Below are 19,386 nucleotides of genomic sequence, written 5' to 3' on the forward strand. Positions count from 1 at the left end.
GAATGAATGAACTGGTGGTCCGACATCTTAGATGACAAGTTACTTTCACCGATTTGCATTACAAATTCTCATATTTAATTTATAGCATACTAATACGTATATCCAAATTACAAAAAGTCACAAGAAACAACAAACAATGCATGAGCTCGTTATAATGTTTCAGCAGTTTGCTGGTATTTTAGACCAGGCGCAATGTAAATAATCATCAAGATGACCTCCGAAGACTGCCGACGATCATATAACCCGATTATAAACATAGCGATAGCGAGCAAGTGCAATCTGACTTTTGTAGGTCTGTTATGTATAGATTAAAAAAATATTTTAAATGATCGTTTTACCGAATCATTTTTTTTTGTGGGCGAAAAAGAACGAAATGTTTATTCATATTGTCTGACTCTCCCTTGCTTCACTTTTCAATGTCTGACTCTCCCTTGTTTCACTTTTCAATGTTGACATACTTTTCTTCTTAATGAATAAATATGCTGACCATCACATGCTGAATACATAAGTTATGTTTAAAGGTCAAACTAAAGGTTGCATGAAAACGGGCTTTTAAAAATGGGTCGAATTATTGACTTACAAATCAGTAATACATCAGTCTTTTTTTAAATATAAAAAAGAAGATGTGGTATGATTGCCAATGAGACAACTCTCCAGAAGAGACCAAATGACACAAAAATTAACAGCTATAGGTCACCGTACGGCCTTCAAAAATGAGCAAAGCCCATACCGCATAGTCGGCTATAAAAGGCCCCGAAATCACAAATGTAAAACAATTCAAACGAGAAAACTAACGGCCTAATTAATGTACCAAATAAATGGACGAAAAACAAATATGTAACACAGCAACAAACGACAACCACTGAATTACAGGCTCCTGACTTGGGACAGGCACATGCGTACAGAATATGGCGGGGTTAAACATGTTAACGGGACCCCAACCCTCCCTCTAACCTGGGACAGTGGAGTAACAGTACAACATAAGAACGAACTATAAAAATCAGTTGAAAAAAAGGCTTAACTCATCAGATGGATACAAATAGAAATACATATAACTAAAACACGTGGACGTGACCGGGTACTTGTATATCCCAACAACAAAAAGACACTAAGTACAGATCTAAGAGTACTCGCAGTTACTGACAGCTAGTTCAAAGCCAATAACTCTTATTTTGACGAAATTGAATCACACTGACTGCTAATGGCGAAATCGAATTAAACTGACGGCTAATGGCGAAATATTGTCTCTTTATTCCGCATTATAGATGTTTGCAACAAAACAAATCGTATTTTTTTTGTCGAATTGGTAGCTAATGCCCCTTTAACCGTTGTAAAATTAGTCTTGTCACTTTTGTCGTCATTGAAATGTGTTTTTCTATAATATTTTAAAATGTCTGCATTACAAATGGTAAGTTTGAAAGTACCAGAATGTGTGCCTTAGATTTGAGTATTTCAATGTAGTGCTGAAAGACTTACAATATAAAAAGGGATTTGCAGATGACTTATTTATTTTTATTTCTTGTGAATTTTGGAAGGTGGACGATAATTCCGTACCTGTTCATTAATAAAGTAAGACCAGGTCAGCAAAACTCCATATACGTTTTTGGAGAATAAAAAACAATTATAAAATATAACAAAAAATGACGTTTACATTAAATATTTCACCTTTCCAGGGTAAGATTAGCATTTGTTTCTACTTAAAGTCCTTCATGGAAAATAAATATAAGAACTGGTTTTTAAATATATAATTTCTAACGAAGCATTGATTTTTCAACATGTTATGTAAAATCTGATCCAAGTACGAAATATGATCCCTTCCTACTTTGAAAATCTACAAATCAAAATATTGAACCATTAATAGCAACAGCTTGTTGATTGTTTCAAGTGGAGTCGAAAAGTGGTAAGTTTTTCTGCAAGAATAGAAAGATTTATTACTTATGCTTGGTTTACGTCCAGTTGCAAATATTTCATGCATAATTAGAACAAGAACAAATTAAGAATTAAACCAATGTTTTGCTTTTGTTAATTTGGACCCTCTAACGGAGTTGGAATTCTCCCTTCACAGGGCATCATATTTCAGACACTATTCTGACCACACGTAATATTAAAAAAAAATATGTTATTATATGTGACTAGCCACGAGATTTCCAGGCTTATGATGGGGGTAGTTGGTCTAAAAAGGGCTTATTTCATATTTATTTAGTACATACTGAACGAAAACATCCTATCAGGTTATCATGACAGATTTGTTGAAATAACAGTGAAATGGGCCTTTTGTTGTATCGACATATAGATATAAATAAGAATATATGGTATGAGTGCCAATGAGACTCTCCATCCAAGTCACAATGTATTAAAAGTTAACAATTATAGGTCAATGTACGGCCTTCAACACGGAGCATTGGCTCACACCGAACAGAAAGCTATAAAGACCCCCACAAAAGACTAGTGTAAAATCATTCAAACAGGAAAACCAACGGTCTAATCTTAATAAAAAACGAGAAACACCTATGAACCACACCAACAAACGACAGCCACTGAACAACAGGCTAATGATCATTTGGGACATTGATTCAACTTTTTGATTAACAAACGCATTAATTTAAAAAGTACACACATATTTCATTGGCGCTGAGTGATTTCTGACAGCCTATTTGAAAATAAATTGCAAATGTAATTATGTACTCATTGGCTGTCATACCACATCTTCTTATTTGTACATTTAAATTTATTTACACTCTTTTGATTTCGAGCGTCACTCATGAGTTTTTTGTAGACGTAACGTGCGTCTTTTGTACACAATTTTAATCCTGGTATCTATGATGAGTTCATTTAGTCTCAATGACAGATTGTGGTAGGTTTTTTTCTTTAATTTTCTTTTAAGCAGTTGATGCATGTTTCGACCATACATATATATAGCATGCGAAGCGTAACAGTTTGTGAAGTATTTTCATAAATGACATATAAAATATGCATTAGATACGATGCATTTATTATAAATTGCAAATTTAATTATTTTAACTATGAAAACTATATAGAGCACATAATATTGAATTTTAAACACATTGAAAACTTGTGTACTTGCTAGCATAACAAGTAACCAAAGTAATGCGGTATGCCTTTTTCACAAATGCTTCGAAACGACAACTAAACACTTTTCGATTAAATCTAGAGGTAATTGAAGGATTTATCTGAAAACAGGCTTAAAGAAAATGTTTGACTTATTTTCAATTTAAATATTATTTATGAAGTAAATTATATTTTAAATTTTGCTAACATATCTTACGAATTCTTTGGACTTCTATAATAAATGTCTAATAATGTTTCTTATCTTTCTGTTTACTTTTATATGGATATTTTAAGGATTTGGGCTTGTTATGACTCATAATTATAAAATTACCACATATCTTCACGTCTATCGACTTGCATTAACTGACTGGGCCTAATATAGGCAAACTGTCGTGCGAGTCTTATGATTTTCTATCGTAAGTCGGAAGTCCAGAGAAAAATATTTCAAACGTTTTGTATCTCCACTACTTTCTAGATATCATTGCTCTAGAATAATTGTTATCAAAATCATTTATTGAAATTTTGAAATCAACTCAATCTATGAGTAATGATACCGGAAGTCCATTACAAGGGTTTCCCCTATTAAGTGACTTCTGGTAATACTGAGAGATTAAAGCATAACAGAATTTGAAATATTACAGAATTCAAATATTCAAAGTCTATCTCCAATAAAAATTTAAGAAATGATTTTTAAAAGAATTTTTTTTGTGTATTGTAGTGAACTCTCTCCAGAAAAAGGGATACTTTATTTATTTAAGAGGCTTGTTTTTTTCAAAACCAATTGAACAAAGAGTTGCTCTTCAACATCATAAATTAGATTGCTACATAACTTTCTCTAAGACTATCTCAGGCAAATGTTTATAATATTGCGGTTTTAAACTTCATATTCAATTTCCTTACATTTAACCAAATGGACTTTACATCATTATAACACTTACACGACGAAATACGAAATACATATTTCTCTTTAAATAAACTTCCAGGTCGTCTTAAAGATGCTTGCATTCGTATGGAAACTAAAATTATTTACACGTTTAAGAAGGCAATAGCGTTAAAAAGTATATATAATGGGAGACAGTCTTGAGCTTTCATGCAGACTTTAGCAAAAGTACGTTAAATTTTCAATAAATAGTATATAGTTCTCACTGAATTCGGTTTCATTTTACAACAAAATATTGTGATATAATTCTTTAATTCTGTAATTCTGTGGTTGTCGTTTGTTGCAGTATATTACATTTGTTTTTCGTTTATTGTTTGTACATAAATCAGGCCGTTAGGTTTTTTCGTTTGAATTGTTTTGCACTTATCATTTGTTGGCTTTTTATGTAAATATCGTCAACTGCATCTTTATCAAAAAGAGGGAATTAGTTACGAGTTAGACAAAAAAAATAAAATAAGATTCTTTTTATTTCAAGTATTAATAATATTTTAAAGCGGAATTTTGAAATTATACTCCGTTATAAGTAGTTAGTTTGACCAAAATTTGTCAAAATAAGTTCAAAACATCGCTGATGTATTATTGACTTGCAAGTGAATAATTCGACCTCATGTGAACCCGTATTCATGTGAACCTTCAATTTAACCCCTTAACCGGAGATGGGTAACGCATGTAATTGGCGTGTTCAGCTATCAAAGAAAAAGAATGTCAACAGTGAAAGTGAATCAAGGGTGAACCATTTCGTTGACTGATTCGATCCACAAAAAAATCATTCTAATACAGGTAAAAACGATGATTAACATATTGTTTTAACCTACAATATGCAATCAAACTGACCTAGAAAATCGAATTGTACGAAGTCGCTTTCTATATATATATCTATATATATATATTTATATCGGGTTATATGACCGTCGGCAGTCTTCGGAGGTCATCTCGATGGTCAATTTAGATGGCGTATAGACTAATATACACACGAAATGCTCATAAATATAGAATCATATTCAAAACAGTGTAGCTGTGGCCATTGATTGACGACCTTAAATTATCCCATTGACTGGGACAGATTAGATGAACGTTTGTCTGTAGCGACCGCTACTCACTATGTACTTATTATAGAATTTAAACTGTGGGGTCACCAAAGGTTCTTAACGCCTTTAATATTAAAATAATTCGAAAAATTAATCAGGAATAACTTTATGTTTTGATTTTTATTATTGATATAAATCAAAACATCGTGTTATTCCTGAAAAGTTTTTCTAATATACTTTATTTAGGTGTTGAGAACCTTTTGTGACCCCACAGTTTAAGTGTCTTTAACAATTACATAGTGAGTAGCGGTCGCTACAGACAAACGTTCACCTAATCTGTCCCAGTCAATAGGATAATTTAAGGTCGTCAATCAATAGCCACAGCTACACTGTTTTGAATATGATTCTATTATCATGTCCATGCATTGTTAATGCTTTATTCAAGATTTTTTGTAATTTGGATATAGGTTTTAGTGTGTTATACATCAAATATGAGAATTTGAGTCAAATCGGTGAACAAGAATTTGACAGCTAATCCTCTTTTAAAGTTTTTAAACAACAATGTAATTTATTGTATTTATTTTCATTTCAATAAAGAAATGTTCGTTTGAAGCTTTAAAGTACAAACCTTTATACATACGCGCTTCATGTATTTCCTAATTTTAAAGTACATAATACTTTTACCATAAATGCTTAAATAGAACTAAAAACTGCAATTCAAATAGATCATGGTGAAAAAATTAGCAATTTTCCGACAATGTTCTAGGACTTTCTTAATCCATATCAAGTTTATTGAAAGTAATTACATAATTGGTTTTTAGCTCATTTTGCCGGAAGGCCAAGTCAGCTTTTCTCATCACCTGGCGTCCGTCGTCGTGGTCGTCCGTTAATTTTTACAAAATTCTTCTCCTCTAAAATTACTGTGCCAAATTTAACCAAGCTTGGCCACAATCATTATCAGGGTGTCTAGTTTAAAAAATGTGTCCAATGACCCCAGCTGTCAACCAACATGGCCAACATGGCTTAAAATATAACAAAGAGGTAAAATGCAAGTTTTGTCTATTATTTCGAAAACCGCTATAAATAGAGAAAAATCTGATAGGGACAAAAATGTTCAGAATGTTGAGTTCTACCTGTTGTCCATTCAGTCAAAACTTTCAGTCGACTTATAGGATTTATTGCTCTTAAATATCAAATGTTACCATTTTTAAAAATGTTTGCCTATTATTTCGATAATTATAATAGATAGATAGAAACTCAAAAGAGCAAAACTGATCAGCAAGACAAGATATACAAATAAGTCAACATGACCAAAATCGTCAGACGACTCTTTATTATTTATTTGTCTTATATCTTTCAAACAATAAAAGATGGATAGAAATTTAAAAAAACAAAAATGATCAGTAAGACCAGATCTACAAATAAGTCAACATAACCGAAATCGTCAGCCCTTATTGAAGTTATTGCCCTTTAATGACGATTTGCCTCATTTTTTCCCATTTTTACATATTATCTTGAAAAGGCTGTAATAGATAGATCAAAACTTTAAATTGCACAAATGAACAGCAAGACAAGATCTACAAATATGCCATAATGGCTGAAATCTTCAGTCGACTAGTTATTTGACTTATTGCCTTTAAATGATAATTTTTAACATTTTTATGCATTTTTTCCCATAATCTTGAAAACTATAATAGATAAATAGAAATTTTAAAAGGAAAAATCATCAGTAGGATAAGATCTACAAACATGTCATTATGACCGAAATTTAACTCTTTATAGAGTTATTCCCCTTTTATGATGATTTTTACTCAAAAGTGCCCATTGTTGAAGATGCACTGAGGTGAGCGACACAGGCTCTTATGGCCTTTTAAATTAGTTAGATTCAACTTCATATTTTCTTTAGAAAATATTTATTTGAAAACCCCCAAATAAAATAAGTATTTTGCGCGCATACAGATTTTCAAAGCCTCCTTCATACCATGGAACTATTATATTGACAATGTAATACTTCTATATTCATACTAACATTCGATACCACGCAGGCGATGTTAACTGAACATTGGGTTGTTGATTAATATAACGTTCGAGCGTACAAATCAGAACCAAAAGAAAACTAACAGCCTGAATTTCATACGTGTTAAAGTAATCAGTTGTCGGAATTAGTGAGATTGAGACAAAAGAGTAGGATGTGATTAATTGGAAGCTTATACTTCCTTTTTCTGCGAAACCGCAAAAAGTCGACTGATTTCGACCGCCATAGGTACCTTATACTTTTAAAAATGCACACCACTTAGATAAAAGGAGGTGTAAGGAGAATCCAAACTTAAACAGGTTTACGCAAACCCTGTTGATTTAAACACGATCTGTTTGTTACCTGTATAAAATTTCCTAAAAGTTAGTAATAACACGCTCATGACGCCAATTCAATTGTATAGTTATCAATTATCGAAGTTTGACCCACATTCACAATAAATATTATATCATTCGTTTTAAAAAGTTTTTATTATTAATGTACATGTTTGTCCCCACACGTAACTCTTCTTCCCTTATATAAAATTTAATCCACTACTTAATACACCAACTTTTTTGTTTTAAAAGTGGTCGTTTGGTTTTGATCTTGTTTTTGCACAAGTCTTGTTTGAAGTAGTTTAAATACAAGTTAAACTATACAATGTACTTCCTCATATTCTAACAATCAGACTGACGTTAAAAAAGTAGTATATGTATAAATATTTTCAAATGTTTGAAACAGATGTGGCTTTTAAATAAAAAAAACCCATTTCATTTGTAAATAAAATGTCTATCAATTATTCGAAGTTGTTAAAATTGGATACTTAGTCTATATTAAATGATAAAATATAATGCTAAATAAATGCTAAATATTTTTCTGTAGGATATGTATGTCGTAAAAATAGTTTTAAAGCTGATAGTGACATAATAATACAATTGACTAACATTTTTGTTTTCAAAATTTCACATGTAATTTATGATCAGTTGCCATAATGAACAAATAATATCTTCTATGAAAACATATTTTTTCTGAATTATAACGAACCTCAAATATGCAAAAAAAATTTAAAAAGACAACCCGCATGACAGGAATTGTGACACAAGGAAAAAATCGGTTGCTATGGTGATACAACTAAAGAAAATCCCACGCATTTTCTATTTAATTTGGTAAAGTAGTATCCAAACTTCATAACTACAGTGCGAACTATTCTGTACACATTTGCACTTTTCTGAAAAACACCAGAGAAAATTTGATAATTTCGCAAGAAACCCAATTTCAGAAATGTTGATAATATGCATTTTTTGGCAAAAATATTCAAAAAATTTACAAATTTGGTTGACATGCAATCTTCACTAAAATAAAGCTTAGACCAAGTTGTATCAATGTTACATATGAACATTAATGAAAAATGCACGATTCTATTCATAATCAGGCTCCGAATTGTGGTGATTTAGCTGATTTTTGAAAGATTTTACTACGCTTAACAACCAAAAAATAGAGTGTTCGTTACCATGGCAACCACTCATATTTTCCCACTCAAAATTATTTTTTGAGCAGTATTCATTTACTGCTTCTACTAGGCCAATTATAGATCAAATCTGAACCTTCATGTATCGCACTCTGCCTGGTTCTTACAAAGAGCTGTACTTAAAACAAACAATAGACAAAACACCCACATCAATATTATGCAATTATGCCCACTGATGAATTACTAATCTACATTTGTCTATATAAAAAAGAAATCTGTTGAGAACATCAGTCTCCGAACAGTTCATTAAATATCTAAATTTATCAAAATTATCTAAATTACAAAAACATGTAATATGTTATCAATGTCATGTAATTTAATGACATTTACATTCACCCACATCATAATTACGTTGTATTAGCTCATCTTAAATGGACCCCTAATTTTCTATTTTCTATTTGTATAATAATTTGAATATTGTTTTAGCAGAAATATGAACATTATTCCTATTTTATTGACCATAATAATTGTCGTCGAGTGTCAGATGGTATTTACTAAAGAAGTACAAAACAATCGGCGGATATCTGAATTGCATGACACAGAAAACCAAGAAATGCAAGACATTGATACCATAAAAAGGAGATCTATAATATTAGAGGAGACGTATGGCACGAAGGTTACAAGACGAATAGTGGAAAGGACTGGAGATGATGAAAAGGGTGAGTGAGAAAAAGTATACACTTCTAACGTCATTAGTTTATGAAAATACTCATTGATTACCGATACTATCGTGAAATATATTGGTATATTATTAGTTACTTAGTGTTCTAGTGACCTAATACGATATATATGGGGTCCCATATATATCGTATTAGGTCACTAGCACACTATGTAACGAATTTATCTTACCGACTATCTTAACATATGGTATTTAGACTAGTGGCCTACCAAAATGATCAAGTCTTCAATACCGTTAGTATTAAGAACCTACTTCCATTGGTCTATACAAAAACAAATGCCAAATATAATAACTTGTTAGCATTAAATGTGTTTTATGAATTTATTTCAATCGTTCATCATCAATTTCTTCGTCTGTTGAAACCTTTAGGATTTTCCCTCAACACCGTGTTGTTTTTATAAAGGAACGTAACACCACTACTAACCGTGTATTGAAACAAGCCCCGCCTACTAACCTTAAATATGGAATATCATGTACACCGTCTCCACGCGGTTGCTTTTAACCAATCATATTCCTAGAAATGTATAGGAGGTAAGATAAATGAAAAAGCACGACACTGTATACACAAGAAGCTTTGCAATGATTTTAGATCTAGTTACTTTGTTTCATTACACGTTTACAGGAACCAACTACTAATTAAAGTATTTTAAGTCTTATTTACTTGAAAGAATATGATTAAATATTAAAGTTTTAAATATTCACTGAATAACATGTATTGGCGAAAATGACACGTTACAACCTGTAATACATAATTTATATATTGAAATGAACGGGGGAAATGTACATATTAAATCTGAATATAGCTATGATACTTGACGCTGAACACCAGTCAACATTTTTTCAACATGCTTCCTTGTCTTCTATAAATCAGTGAAATTGTATAAATTTAATATAGGTAAACAAATATATACAATACTTCTTATTTTGTGTGTGGGGGTAGAAGGGCAATTGACTACTTTCCACTTCCTGGGTTGGAAAGGAGGTCACATGATTACTTTCTAAATTATTTTTGCATGAAAGAGAAAAATTGGCTTCTTGCTCCTTCGTGTGTAAGTGAAGCAGGGCAATTGACTACTTAATACTTCGTTTGTCAGGAAAGGAGGGCAATGGACTACTTGCTACTTTGTTTGTCGGAGAAGGGGGCAATTGACTACTTCCTGCTTCGTGTTTGAGTGAAGATGGTCAATTGACGACTTCCTTCTTTGTGTGCGAGTAAAAGAGAACAACTGAACTGGATTCACTGCATGCCACGGTTCTGAATTTACAACAAGAACATATCTGAAAAATAACACTTAACGTTTTTCGGTTCAGACTCTCCAGATGATGTTATGATCAAAATGATCGTTTCTGACAATTGACTACATGCTCCTTCGTGTGTGAGTTCAGACGGGTGATTGACTACTTTTTCCTTTGTGTGTTGGTGAAGGGGACAATTGACGACGTGGTCCTTTGTGTGTGGGAGAAGTAGGACAATTGACTACTAGCTCCTTCGTTTGTGGGGGGAAGTAGGGCAATTGACAACTTGCTGCTTTGTGTGGGTGGGAAAGAAGGCAATTGACTACTTGGCCCCTAGTGTGCGAGTGAAAGATTACCATTGACTACTTGCTACTTTGTACGATTGGGGAAGCGGGCAATCGACCACTAGCTCCTTCTTGTGTATTTGGAAAGAGGGCAATTGACTACATTCTCCTTGTGTGTGGCTGAAGCAGAGCATTTTTAACCGTATTTTTGTGACAAAAATGTCGGTTATTGATTTGGGGATGTACGGCGGGCGGTCGGGCGGTCGGGCTGGCGGCAATCAAATGTTGTCCGTGCATTAACTCATGAACCGTTCAACCAAAGCTTTTAAAATTTTAATATGTTGTTACTGACAACTAAATGAAGGTCAAGTTCAATAATGGCGATTTTGACTTTTACCGTTCAGGAGTTGTGGTTCTTGAAAGATTGAAAAATGGTTTTTCCAGTCGTGTCTGTGCATTGACGCATGAACTGTTCTACCAAAGCTTCCCAAATTTTAATATGTTGTTACTGATGACAAAATGGAGGTCAAGTTCAATAATGACGATTTTGACTTTTACCGTTCAGGAGTTATGGTTCTTGAAAGATTGAAAAATGGAGTTTCCAGTCGTATCCGTGTATTTACACATGAACTGTTCTACCAAAGCTTCCCAAGTTTTATTATGTTGTTACTGATGACAAAATGGAGGTCAAGTTCAATAATGATGATTTTGACTTTTACCGTTCAGGAGTTATGGTTCTTGAAAGATTGAAAAATGGTGTTTCCAGTCGTGTCCGTGCATTTTCTCATGAACCATTCAACCAAAGCTTTTGAAATTTTTATATGTTGTTACTGATGACAAAATAGAGGTCAAGTTCAGTAATGACGATTTTGACTTTTACCGTTCAGGAGTTATGGTTCTTGAAAGATCGTAAAATGGCGTTTCCATTCACTTTATTGCATTTACTCATGAACCATTCAATCTAAGCTTTTCAAATTTTAATATGCTGATACTGATGACAAAATGGAGGTCAAATTTGATATTGACGATTTTCACTTTCACCATTCATCAGTAATGGTTCTTGTGATATTGCCAGGACACAAATAAATGTTAATACATCCGGTTTGCTGTCGTTGTGACAGCCTCTTGTTTTTCTTGCTCCTTCGTATTCGGAGAAGGAGGGCAATACATTACCTGCTCCATCCTTTTTCCTGTCTTGACTCGTATACTATTTTCTTATTCGACACCTTGATGAACCGAGCAAAACACTCGAGTGCTTAAAGTTTTCGTTGATTCTGTAACAAACCCCAACTCGTACATTTTACAATTCTTTCTTACCGGATGTTATATTACAAAAAAATAAGACGATCTTATAAGTCGTTGGTCAATATCTATTTAAAATATGCCAATTATCATTAATAATGCTATAATGAATTGTATTCCTTACTTCATTAATAGAAATTTGATAAATATATTTTCTCGCATAGCCGGACTAAGAATAGAAAGACTAGTAAAAAGGGTTACAGTGAAAGAATTGGAACACAAATTAGATGTTGCACGAAAGGAAAACAGAGCTCAAATCAAGGCATGCGGAGAAAAACATAATTTTAAGCCGTTTGAAAAATGCAAAAATTGTTATAAGAATTGTAGAGGTATGTTATACTCAAATGTCATTTGAAAGGTGTTTAATTTTAAAATTAATGTTTGTCAGACGTTAACACAAACTAAATACTTCAGAGACAAAAACGTGAACTATGTTTTCTTCATCATTAAAAACACTCGGGGCTAAAACTTTTAAAACGTGAAATTGCTATGAACAGCAACATTGATTACATCAAATGAGATTTTATAAACATTTTTGCCAATAATCATTGCCAGTATTGGAGCTAACGCGTCGTCGGTAGACTTATCTAAATACATGTATACAATACATAAATCCTAATGCAACTGACCATAAATACCACCAACTCATACATTTTAATATCAGTCACACGACGTTTGCGATCGTGCGCACAATTTCAGACCACCAATCATGGAATAAAGGCCCTGAAAATAGGAGCGTTATCCATTTTAAATGATTTTAACAAAGTTTTAACAATGTTGCATTTGAATAATCATTGCCACTGAACAAATTCTAGAGGAACTTTTCCTTTTTGTTTATATATATATATTTCAGGTCCTAGACATTGTATGCGGTGCAGATTAGTGTGCTTAGAGGACAAGAAAGAATTGAACTCAAAAGGTGCGATAGGAAACATGAATTAACGGATTGTATGTCATCCCATTCAACTTTGTTCATGCAACAACTTATGGACAACATCAAGTGTCCTTGTTAAATACATATATTTAAAATTTCTTTTAGAAAAAGAAAAAATAACGTTTATGCGTTTTATGGCCATTTAAAAAACAATCCTGGTAAAGAATGTGTTATAGCCGGGTTGTCTATACGTCAAACTAAACGTCTTCATAGCATTCTCACTACCATTCTTTCTACAGTAAAAAATTTCTTTCAAAAGTGTTAAGATGAGGTATATTCAACTAATGGTGTTAATCAGACGTTAATTCTTAAAAATATGAAGATCTATTCCAAAATCTGCTATCAAACACCTAACAAATTTGTAGTTATATCAAAACTTTTGATTTTTCTACCCTCTACACTACTATTCCCGATGCTCAATTGAAAGATCGTCTTCATCTTCCTATCAAACAGAGCTTTCAGCTTATCCTCTGTCTCATCTTAGGGTATTTACACATCGCAGTTCGTAAGTTACGCATGTGCAGGTTCACATCATACGCACATTATTAAGAGGAACGCACAATATTAACAAAATTGTGCTCCTGACACAAAGTCTACTCCAACAGGGTCATGAGAAAGAGCACCTACTGAAATCGACATTATATAAGTCACTTTAGCGACATGTTTTCGCAGTCTTTGATCTTAAATCGGAGAATAGTCATCTGATGTGTAAATTCACCGGTTGTGTTTTATTCTCTATTGTGTTTTTTTAGCTGAATGTGGATTCGCATGTAGGATGATTCATGCATAACAAAATATGCTTACTCTAGCCACACGGTCACGCTCCTTTTGGGTATCGTGCGATTACCTCAAATTTTCTTTCTTATCTTGATTTATATTTATGAGTTTTATGAGATAAGAACATCGGCAAACTATTGTTGCCTTTAATTAAGTACCCAATAACAAAGTCGAAGCAATATTGAATTTTCTTAGTGTATGTTTTAATTTAAGAACTATACTTAGTATCATACAAGCTTTGCCTTTTTAATTTCAAAATTTTACAGTCTTTAGAGGAGAAATACAAGTAAAAACTTGAATTACTAGTATGTTCAATCGCCTATGCCTTTTCTTGATATTTTTTTGTACGAAATCAAGACTGACTTATCAGATTTTCCATAAGAAGAAAGACAACTTACATTCATCTACGTGAAAGTATATTATATTCCAATCCTCTTCTTTAAAGGTATAATCGTATGTATTATTACGTTTTTCCCCCTGTTATACGATAACATTAATATAAAAATATGGTAAATTTTTAATCGTTCCGTTTTATATGAGGCGTAAAACCATAATGTTCCTGTTGTAGAGTTCAAAGTTCACCAACACTGTCCTTTTGATCTTACATTGGTATTTCAAAAACATGTACAAAAATATCCCCGAAATGCATTCTCTTGCACATAAAAATGATATTGTCTTTGTTGACTGCAATTCTTATGCTTTGAATATATTGAGGAAACTCAATGAAACGGGTACTTGAAATATATTGTAAAGTTTATTTCAATTTTTTACAGGCTGCGATATAGACAAAAATAAAATAAACGCATTACGACAAAGGATAAATGTTTTAACAGTAAGTAATAGTAATTGGAAGAAGTAGAGTCATGACATAGAAAGCTTAAACATGAAATATATATAGTCATGATCATAGAAAGCTTAAACATGATATATATTTTTTATAATTTTCCTTCCCTTGCTTGGACCAATATTGTTTTATTTTAATTAGCATTATACTTCAAGTATTTATATTTGTTTAGTTTGTTTAGAACTTCTGCTTTTATCATTGCTTTTTTTTTTGCACGTTTAAAAAAAGGCAAATTGTATTTATGAGACAGGAGGGTTACTTTCGGTTGAATAAAATATAAAGAATTATTGTGCCATACTGAAAATTTTCAAAAAGAGCATGTTGAACAAATTTAATCAATAATAATTTCTATTTTTTATAGGGAAAATGAGATGTCAATAAGTGTAAAGAGCTACTGAAGAGATTTTAGAAAATGAAATGAATAAAATTCTATGCAATGAACATCATTTTATATATTTTGTGAAAAATATTTTTATATATAGTATAGTAATAATAACACATACAACATGTTTCATGGTGTAGAAATCTTCAATTAAAATCTGAAAGTCTTGAAATTCAGAGCTTGTTGTTGGTTGCTGCCTACCATTTTGGTTTGTTGTTTTAGCATAAATCATACCGTTGGTTTTCTCTTTTGAATAGTTTCACATTTTGTCATTGGTCTTTGATTGCTTACTCTACGGTATGGGCTGTGCTCGTTGTAGAAGGCCGTACAGTACCATATAGTTGTTTACATTTTCGTCCTATGTATTTTGGTTGATAGTTGTCTCATAGGCAATGATACCACATAAAATTGAGAAAGGAAATGGGGAATGTGTCAAAGCGACAACAACCCGACCACAGAGCAGACAACAGCCGAAGGCCACCAATGGGTCTTCAATGTAGCGAGAAACTCCCGCACCCGTAGGTGTCCTTCAGCTGGCCCCTTAAAAAATATGTATACTAGTACAGTGATAATGGACGTCATACTAAACTCCGAATTATACACAAGAAACTAAAATTAAAAATCATACAAGACTAACAAAGGCCAGAGGCTCCTGACTATGGACAGGCGCAAAATTGCGGCGAGGTTAAACATGTTTATGAGATCTCAACCTTCCCCCAATGTAGAAAAGTAAACGCATAACAGTACGCACATTAAAATTCAGTTCAAGAGAAGTCCGAGTACGATGTCAGAAGATGTAACAAAAGAAAATAAATAAAATGACAATAATACATAAATAACAACAGACTACTAGCAGTTAACTGACATACCAGCTCCAGACCTCAATTAAACTGATTGAAAGATTATGTCTTCATCATATGAATATCAGGCACAATCCCTCCCCTTAGGGGTTTAGTATCATACTATCATAAAATATATGAGAAGAACATAACCCGTATCATGCCAACAACTGTTTTTTTTTTTTTAAATAAATGTGTCAATATTAAAGCCAAAATATGCAATCTTTAATAACCTGACAACAGTATCGTAACTATATCCCTTCTTAATAAGTCTGTTTAAAGGTTTTGTAAGCTTTTGAGGTGAATACTGACATTTTTGTGCATCTACTTTTTCTTATATGTTAGATGCGAAGTTCACTTTTCTAAAAAAAAAAGATATAATTTTCAAGTTTTGAACTTTTATTTTCGACCATGTGCATAAATCATCACATACATATCATAATTGTCGTAGCAAAACTCCCGTCCTCTTTAGCCTCGTTTATAATATCATCGAATTCGGTGCGTTATTACGGGATTTTTACTAACCATGAGCAGCATAACGGGTGTCACAAGTGGAAAAGAAACTGCTTATCCCTCTTGCTCATATGAGTTCATCGCCATCACCATTCGTGTTGCTCAATATTTACTTATGTGTAGTATTTTGTGACCTGTTGTTTTGACTGTTCGTTTTTTTTTTCTTTGAGTCATTGCGTTTCTTTTTTCTTGATCTTTTTTGTCCGATTGGTATCTTCCCCCATTCTACACGTGCAGTTTAGTGTACTGGTTCTCTGGTTTTCGTTTGATCTCTTGTTTACATGTGCACTTGTCTTCGTACTGTATCGTAAGCTGTTTACACTTATGTTTCTGAAATATTGTGAACTGCATGGTCTTTGAATTCATTTGATTTATGTTTTACACGAGTACTCACCATGTTATTTTACACTGGTCTATTAGCTATTGAAAAGTACATTTACGCAATCATTTGATTAGAAAACATTTTATACTTATTACGTTTAGATGATGTGGTTTTCAGCAAACAATCTGCATTCTAAAGGGAACTAATTGTGCTCCTCTTCCCGTCGACTTGTTCCTGTATTCATATAAGTCAACTTCATACAGGAGCTTCGTAGGAAGAATGAGAAGAAGCTAGCATTATCCTTTAATTTCACGTTCCGTCATATAGATGATGTCCTCTCACTACATACCGGTAATTCAAAGTTTGGTGACTATATTGTACGCATCGAACTTGAAGAAAAGAATACCACGGATACATTTAAGTCCGTCCCATGTCTTGATTAAACTTACATCTAGAAATTGACAATGAGGGTTGGTTTAGAACAAAACTTTACGACAAAAGCTATGATTTCAGCTTCCCAATTGTGAAATTTCCATTTCTATGTAGCAACATTCTAGGAGCGCCTGCATCTGGAATATATATCTCCCAGTTTATACGATATTCCTGTACTTGCGTTTTCTATCACGATTTCTTTGATTGAGGATTGCTGCTTACAGGGAATTTATTAAACTATGGGTTCCAAGAGTTCCAAGTGGTAAAGTTATATGGTCAAACGACAATCCCATCATTTTTTGCTCGATTATGACATCCCGGAATGAGACTTGTCACCGGACTTGTACTTTAGCAACACGACGGGTGCCACTTGTGGAGCAGGAAATACTTACCCTTCAGGTGTATAGTTCACCTTCGGTTTTTGTTGGGGTTTGTGTTGCTCAAAATTTGTTTTTCTGTGTAGTATTTTGTGGACTTGTTCTTCTTTTTAGTTAGTTTTTTGCCATGGCATTGTCAGTAATTTTTCTACGACTTCTGAGTCTTGGTATCTTCTGCCTCTTTTATTTACCTTCTTGGTGTATGTTGGACTGGTCTTTGTTATCTTTTGATAGGTTGTTTACAAGTGAACTTAAGGTTTGTTTTAGTCTTTTGACAAGTTGATTACTTGAGCACTTACCTTTGAGATAAATTGTGTGCTGGTCTTTGTCTTCTTTTGATATTTTTACACGTCAAAATGTGTATTAACCTTTTTGATGTGTTTTACTTTTTTATTTGTTGTTTACATGTGCACTTATATTTTTGATTTATTGTGTCCTGGTATACTCCTTCTTTTGACTTGTTGTTTTCACGTACTCTTATCTTTTTGATGTATTGTGTCCTGGAATTCACCTCATTCGATATGTTGGTTACACATACATTTATTTTTGCAATGTATTTTCCTGATATTCTCCATCTTTTTTTTTTCTTTTTTTTTTTACATATACACACATTTTTGTGATGTTTTGTGTGCTGGTATTCCTCTCTTTTGATTTGCTGTTAACAAATACACTTACGTTGTGATGTGTTGTCTTGGTACTCTCCTTCTTTTGATTTGCTGTTTTCACATACACTTATCTTTGTGATGTGTTATGCCTGGTATATGCCTTTTTTTGATTTGTTGTTTACACGGAATCCGGGTCCGTTCGCGCCCATTCACGTTCGCACCCACTCATGTTCGCCCCCTTTCATTTTCGCACCCCACATGTTCGCACCCCAAGTCCGTTCGCACCCTACATGTTCGCGCCCAATTTTAATTGGTTTTGTAATCAAGTTTTGGCAAGTAGTATTCTTAAAGAGTATAATTGATTTCATTGTCTCAAAACAAATCGAGACAGCATTTTTTATGTGTTGAATAAATCTTAATCATGTTTTTGAGAGTGTATTGTTAAAGAAAATAAATTATTCCTTTCTAATTAAAGTGGGATTCTGTCAACGTTTTATTTTGTGTTGAATAACACTTAATCATGTTTTGTTTAGTGTATTACCTATAACTTTGTTTCAAAATGAAGTGAGATTCTGACTACGTTTTTTTGTGCGTTGAATGAATTTTATCATGTTTTGGTTTATATTATTGTGTATTGCCAGAGACATATATACACATATATGTGTATATTTGTCTCTGGTATTGCTATATTTTATTATTTAATTGTTTCAGATCAAAGGGACCAAGCTGTTAAAAACAATTATCTTTTGTGTTTTTCATTTAAAATATTTAATATTTTACTCATACCAAGCTATAAATACATTCAGTATTTACATCAAAGCAATTAAAACAAAAATCATGATTTTTCAATTATTCAACTGGAATTTGAATTAAAATTGGGCGCGAACGTGTAGAGTGCGAACGGACCTTGGGTGCGAACGTGCGAGGTGCGAACGTGTAGGGTGCGAAAGTATATTGGGCGCGAACGGACCTGATACCGTTTACACGTACACTTATCTTTTTGGTGTAGTATGTTCTATTATAAGGTCTTAATAGAGGTATTAGGTAAACTAAACGTTGGTCAATGAACCATACAAATGAGGTCAAGATCAGATGAACCCTGTCGGTCAGAAATGAACATATAACAATCATACTATACTCAGAATAGAGTTGACATATTGCTCATAGTATCTGAGAAATGAACCTAATCATGAAAACTCAATGTTGACTAATGAGAAATGAAAATAAGCTCAAGGTCAGATGACCTTATCATATGGTTATGAACACCTTATAATCATTCTA

The 19,386-nt window shown here is 32.8% G+C and overlaps 1 protein-coding gene across 2 annotated transcripts; it reads left to right on the plus strand.

The window, feature by feature from the left end:
- Positions 1 to 1,833: 1,833 nt before the first annotated feature.
- On the plus strand, positions 1,834 to 15,076 carry LOC139488326 (uncharacterized). 2 transcript variants are annotated; one of them, XM_071273859.1, is made up of 6 exons: positions 1,834 to 1,900; positions 9,006 to 9,238; positions 12,245 to 12,409; positions 12,934 to 12,999; positions 14,565 to 14,623; positions 14,997 to 15,076. In XM_071273859.1, exons 2-6 carry the CDS (start codon positions 9,013 to 9,015, stop codon positions 15,003 to 15,005), a joined length of 525 nt encoding a protein of 174 aa, XP_071129960.1. In that variant the 5' UTR covers positions 1,834 to 1,900; positions 9,006 to 9,012; the 3' UTR covers positions 15,006 to 15,076. The 2 variants fall into 2 exon arrangements, with proteins under 2 accessions (XP_071129960.1, XP_071129961.1); XM_071273860.1 differs by having other exon boundaries at positions 1,848 to 1,900; positions 9,009 to 9,238.
- The last annotated feature ends 4,310 nt before the right edge of the window (positions 15,077 to 19,386 follow it).

The sequence above is a fragment of the Mytilus edulis genome, chromosome 9 (genome assembly GCF_963676685.1).
Source record: "Mytilus edulis chromosome 9, xbMytEdul2.2, whole genome shotgun sequence".
Taxonomy (NCBI): Eukaryota; Metazoa; Mollusca; class Bivalvia; order Mytilida; family Mytilidae; genus Mytilus; species Mytilus edulis.

Coding starts and splice junctions, on each gene's coding strand:
- LOC139488326 (XM_071273859.1), top strand. CDS start 9,013: ATGAACATTATTCCTATTTTATTGACCATAATAATTGTCGTCGAGTGT. Junction 12,410..12,933: donor TTGTTATAAGAATTGTAGAG/GTATGTTATACT, acceptor TATATATTTCAG/GTCCTAGACATTGTATGCGG. Junction 13,000..14,564: donor GAAAGAATTGAACTCAAAAG/GTGCGATAGGAA, acceptor AATTTTTTACAG/GCTGCGATATAGACAAAAAT.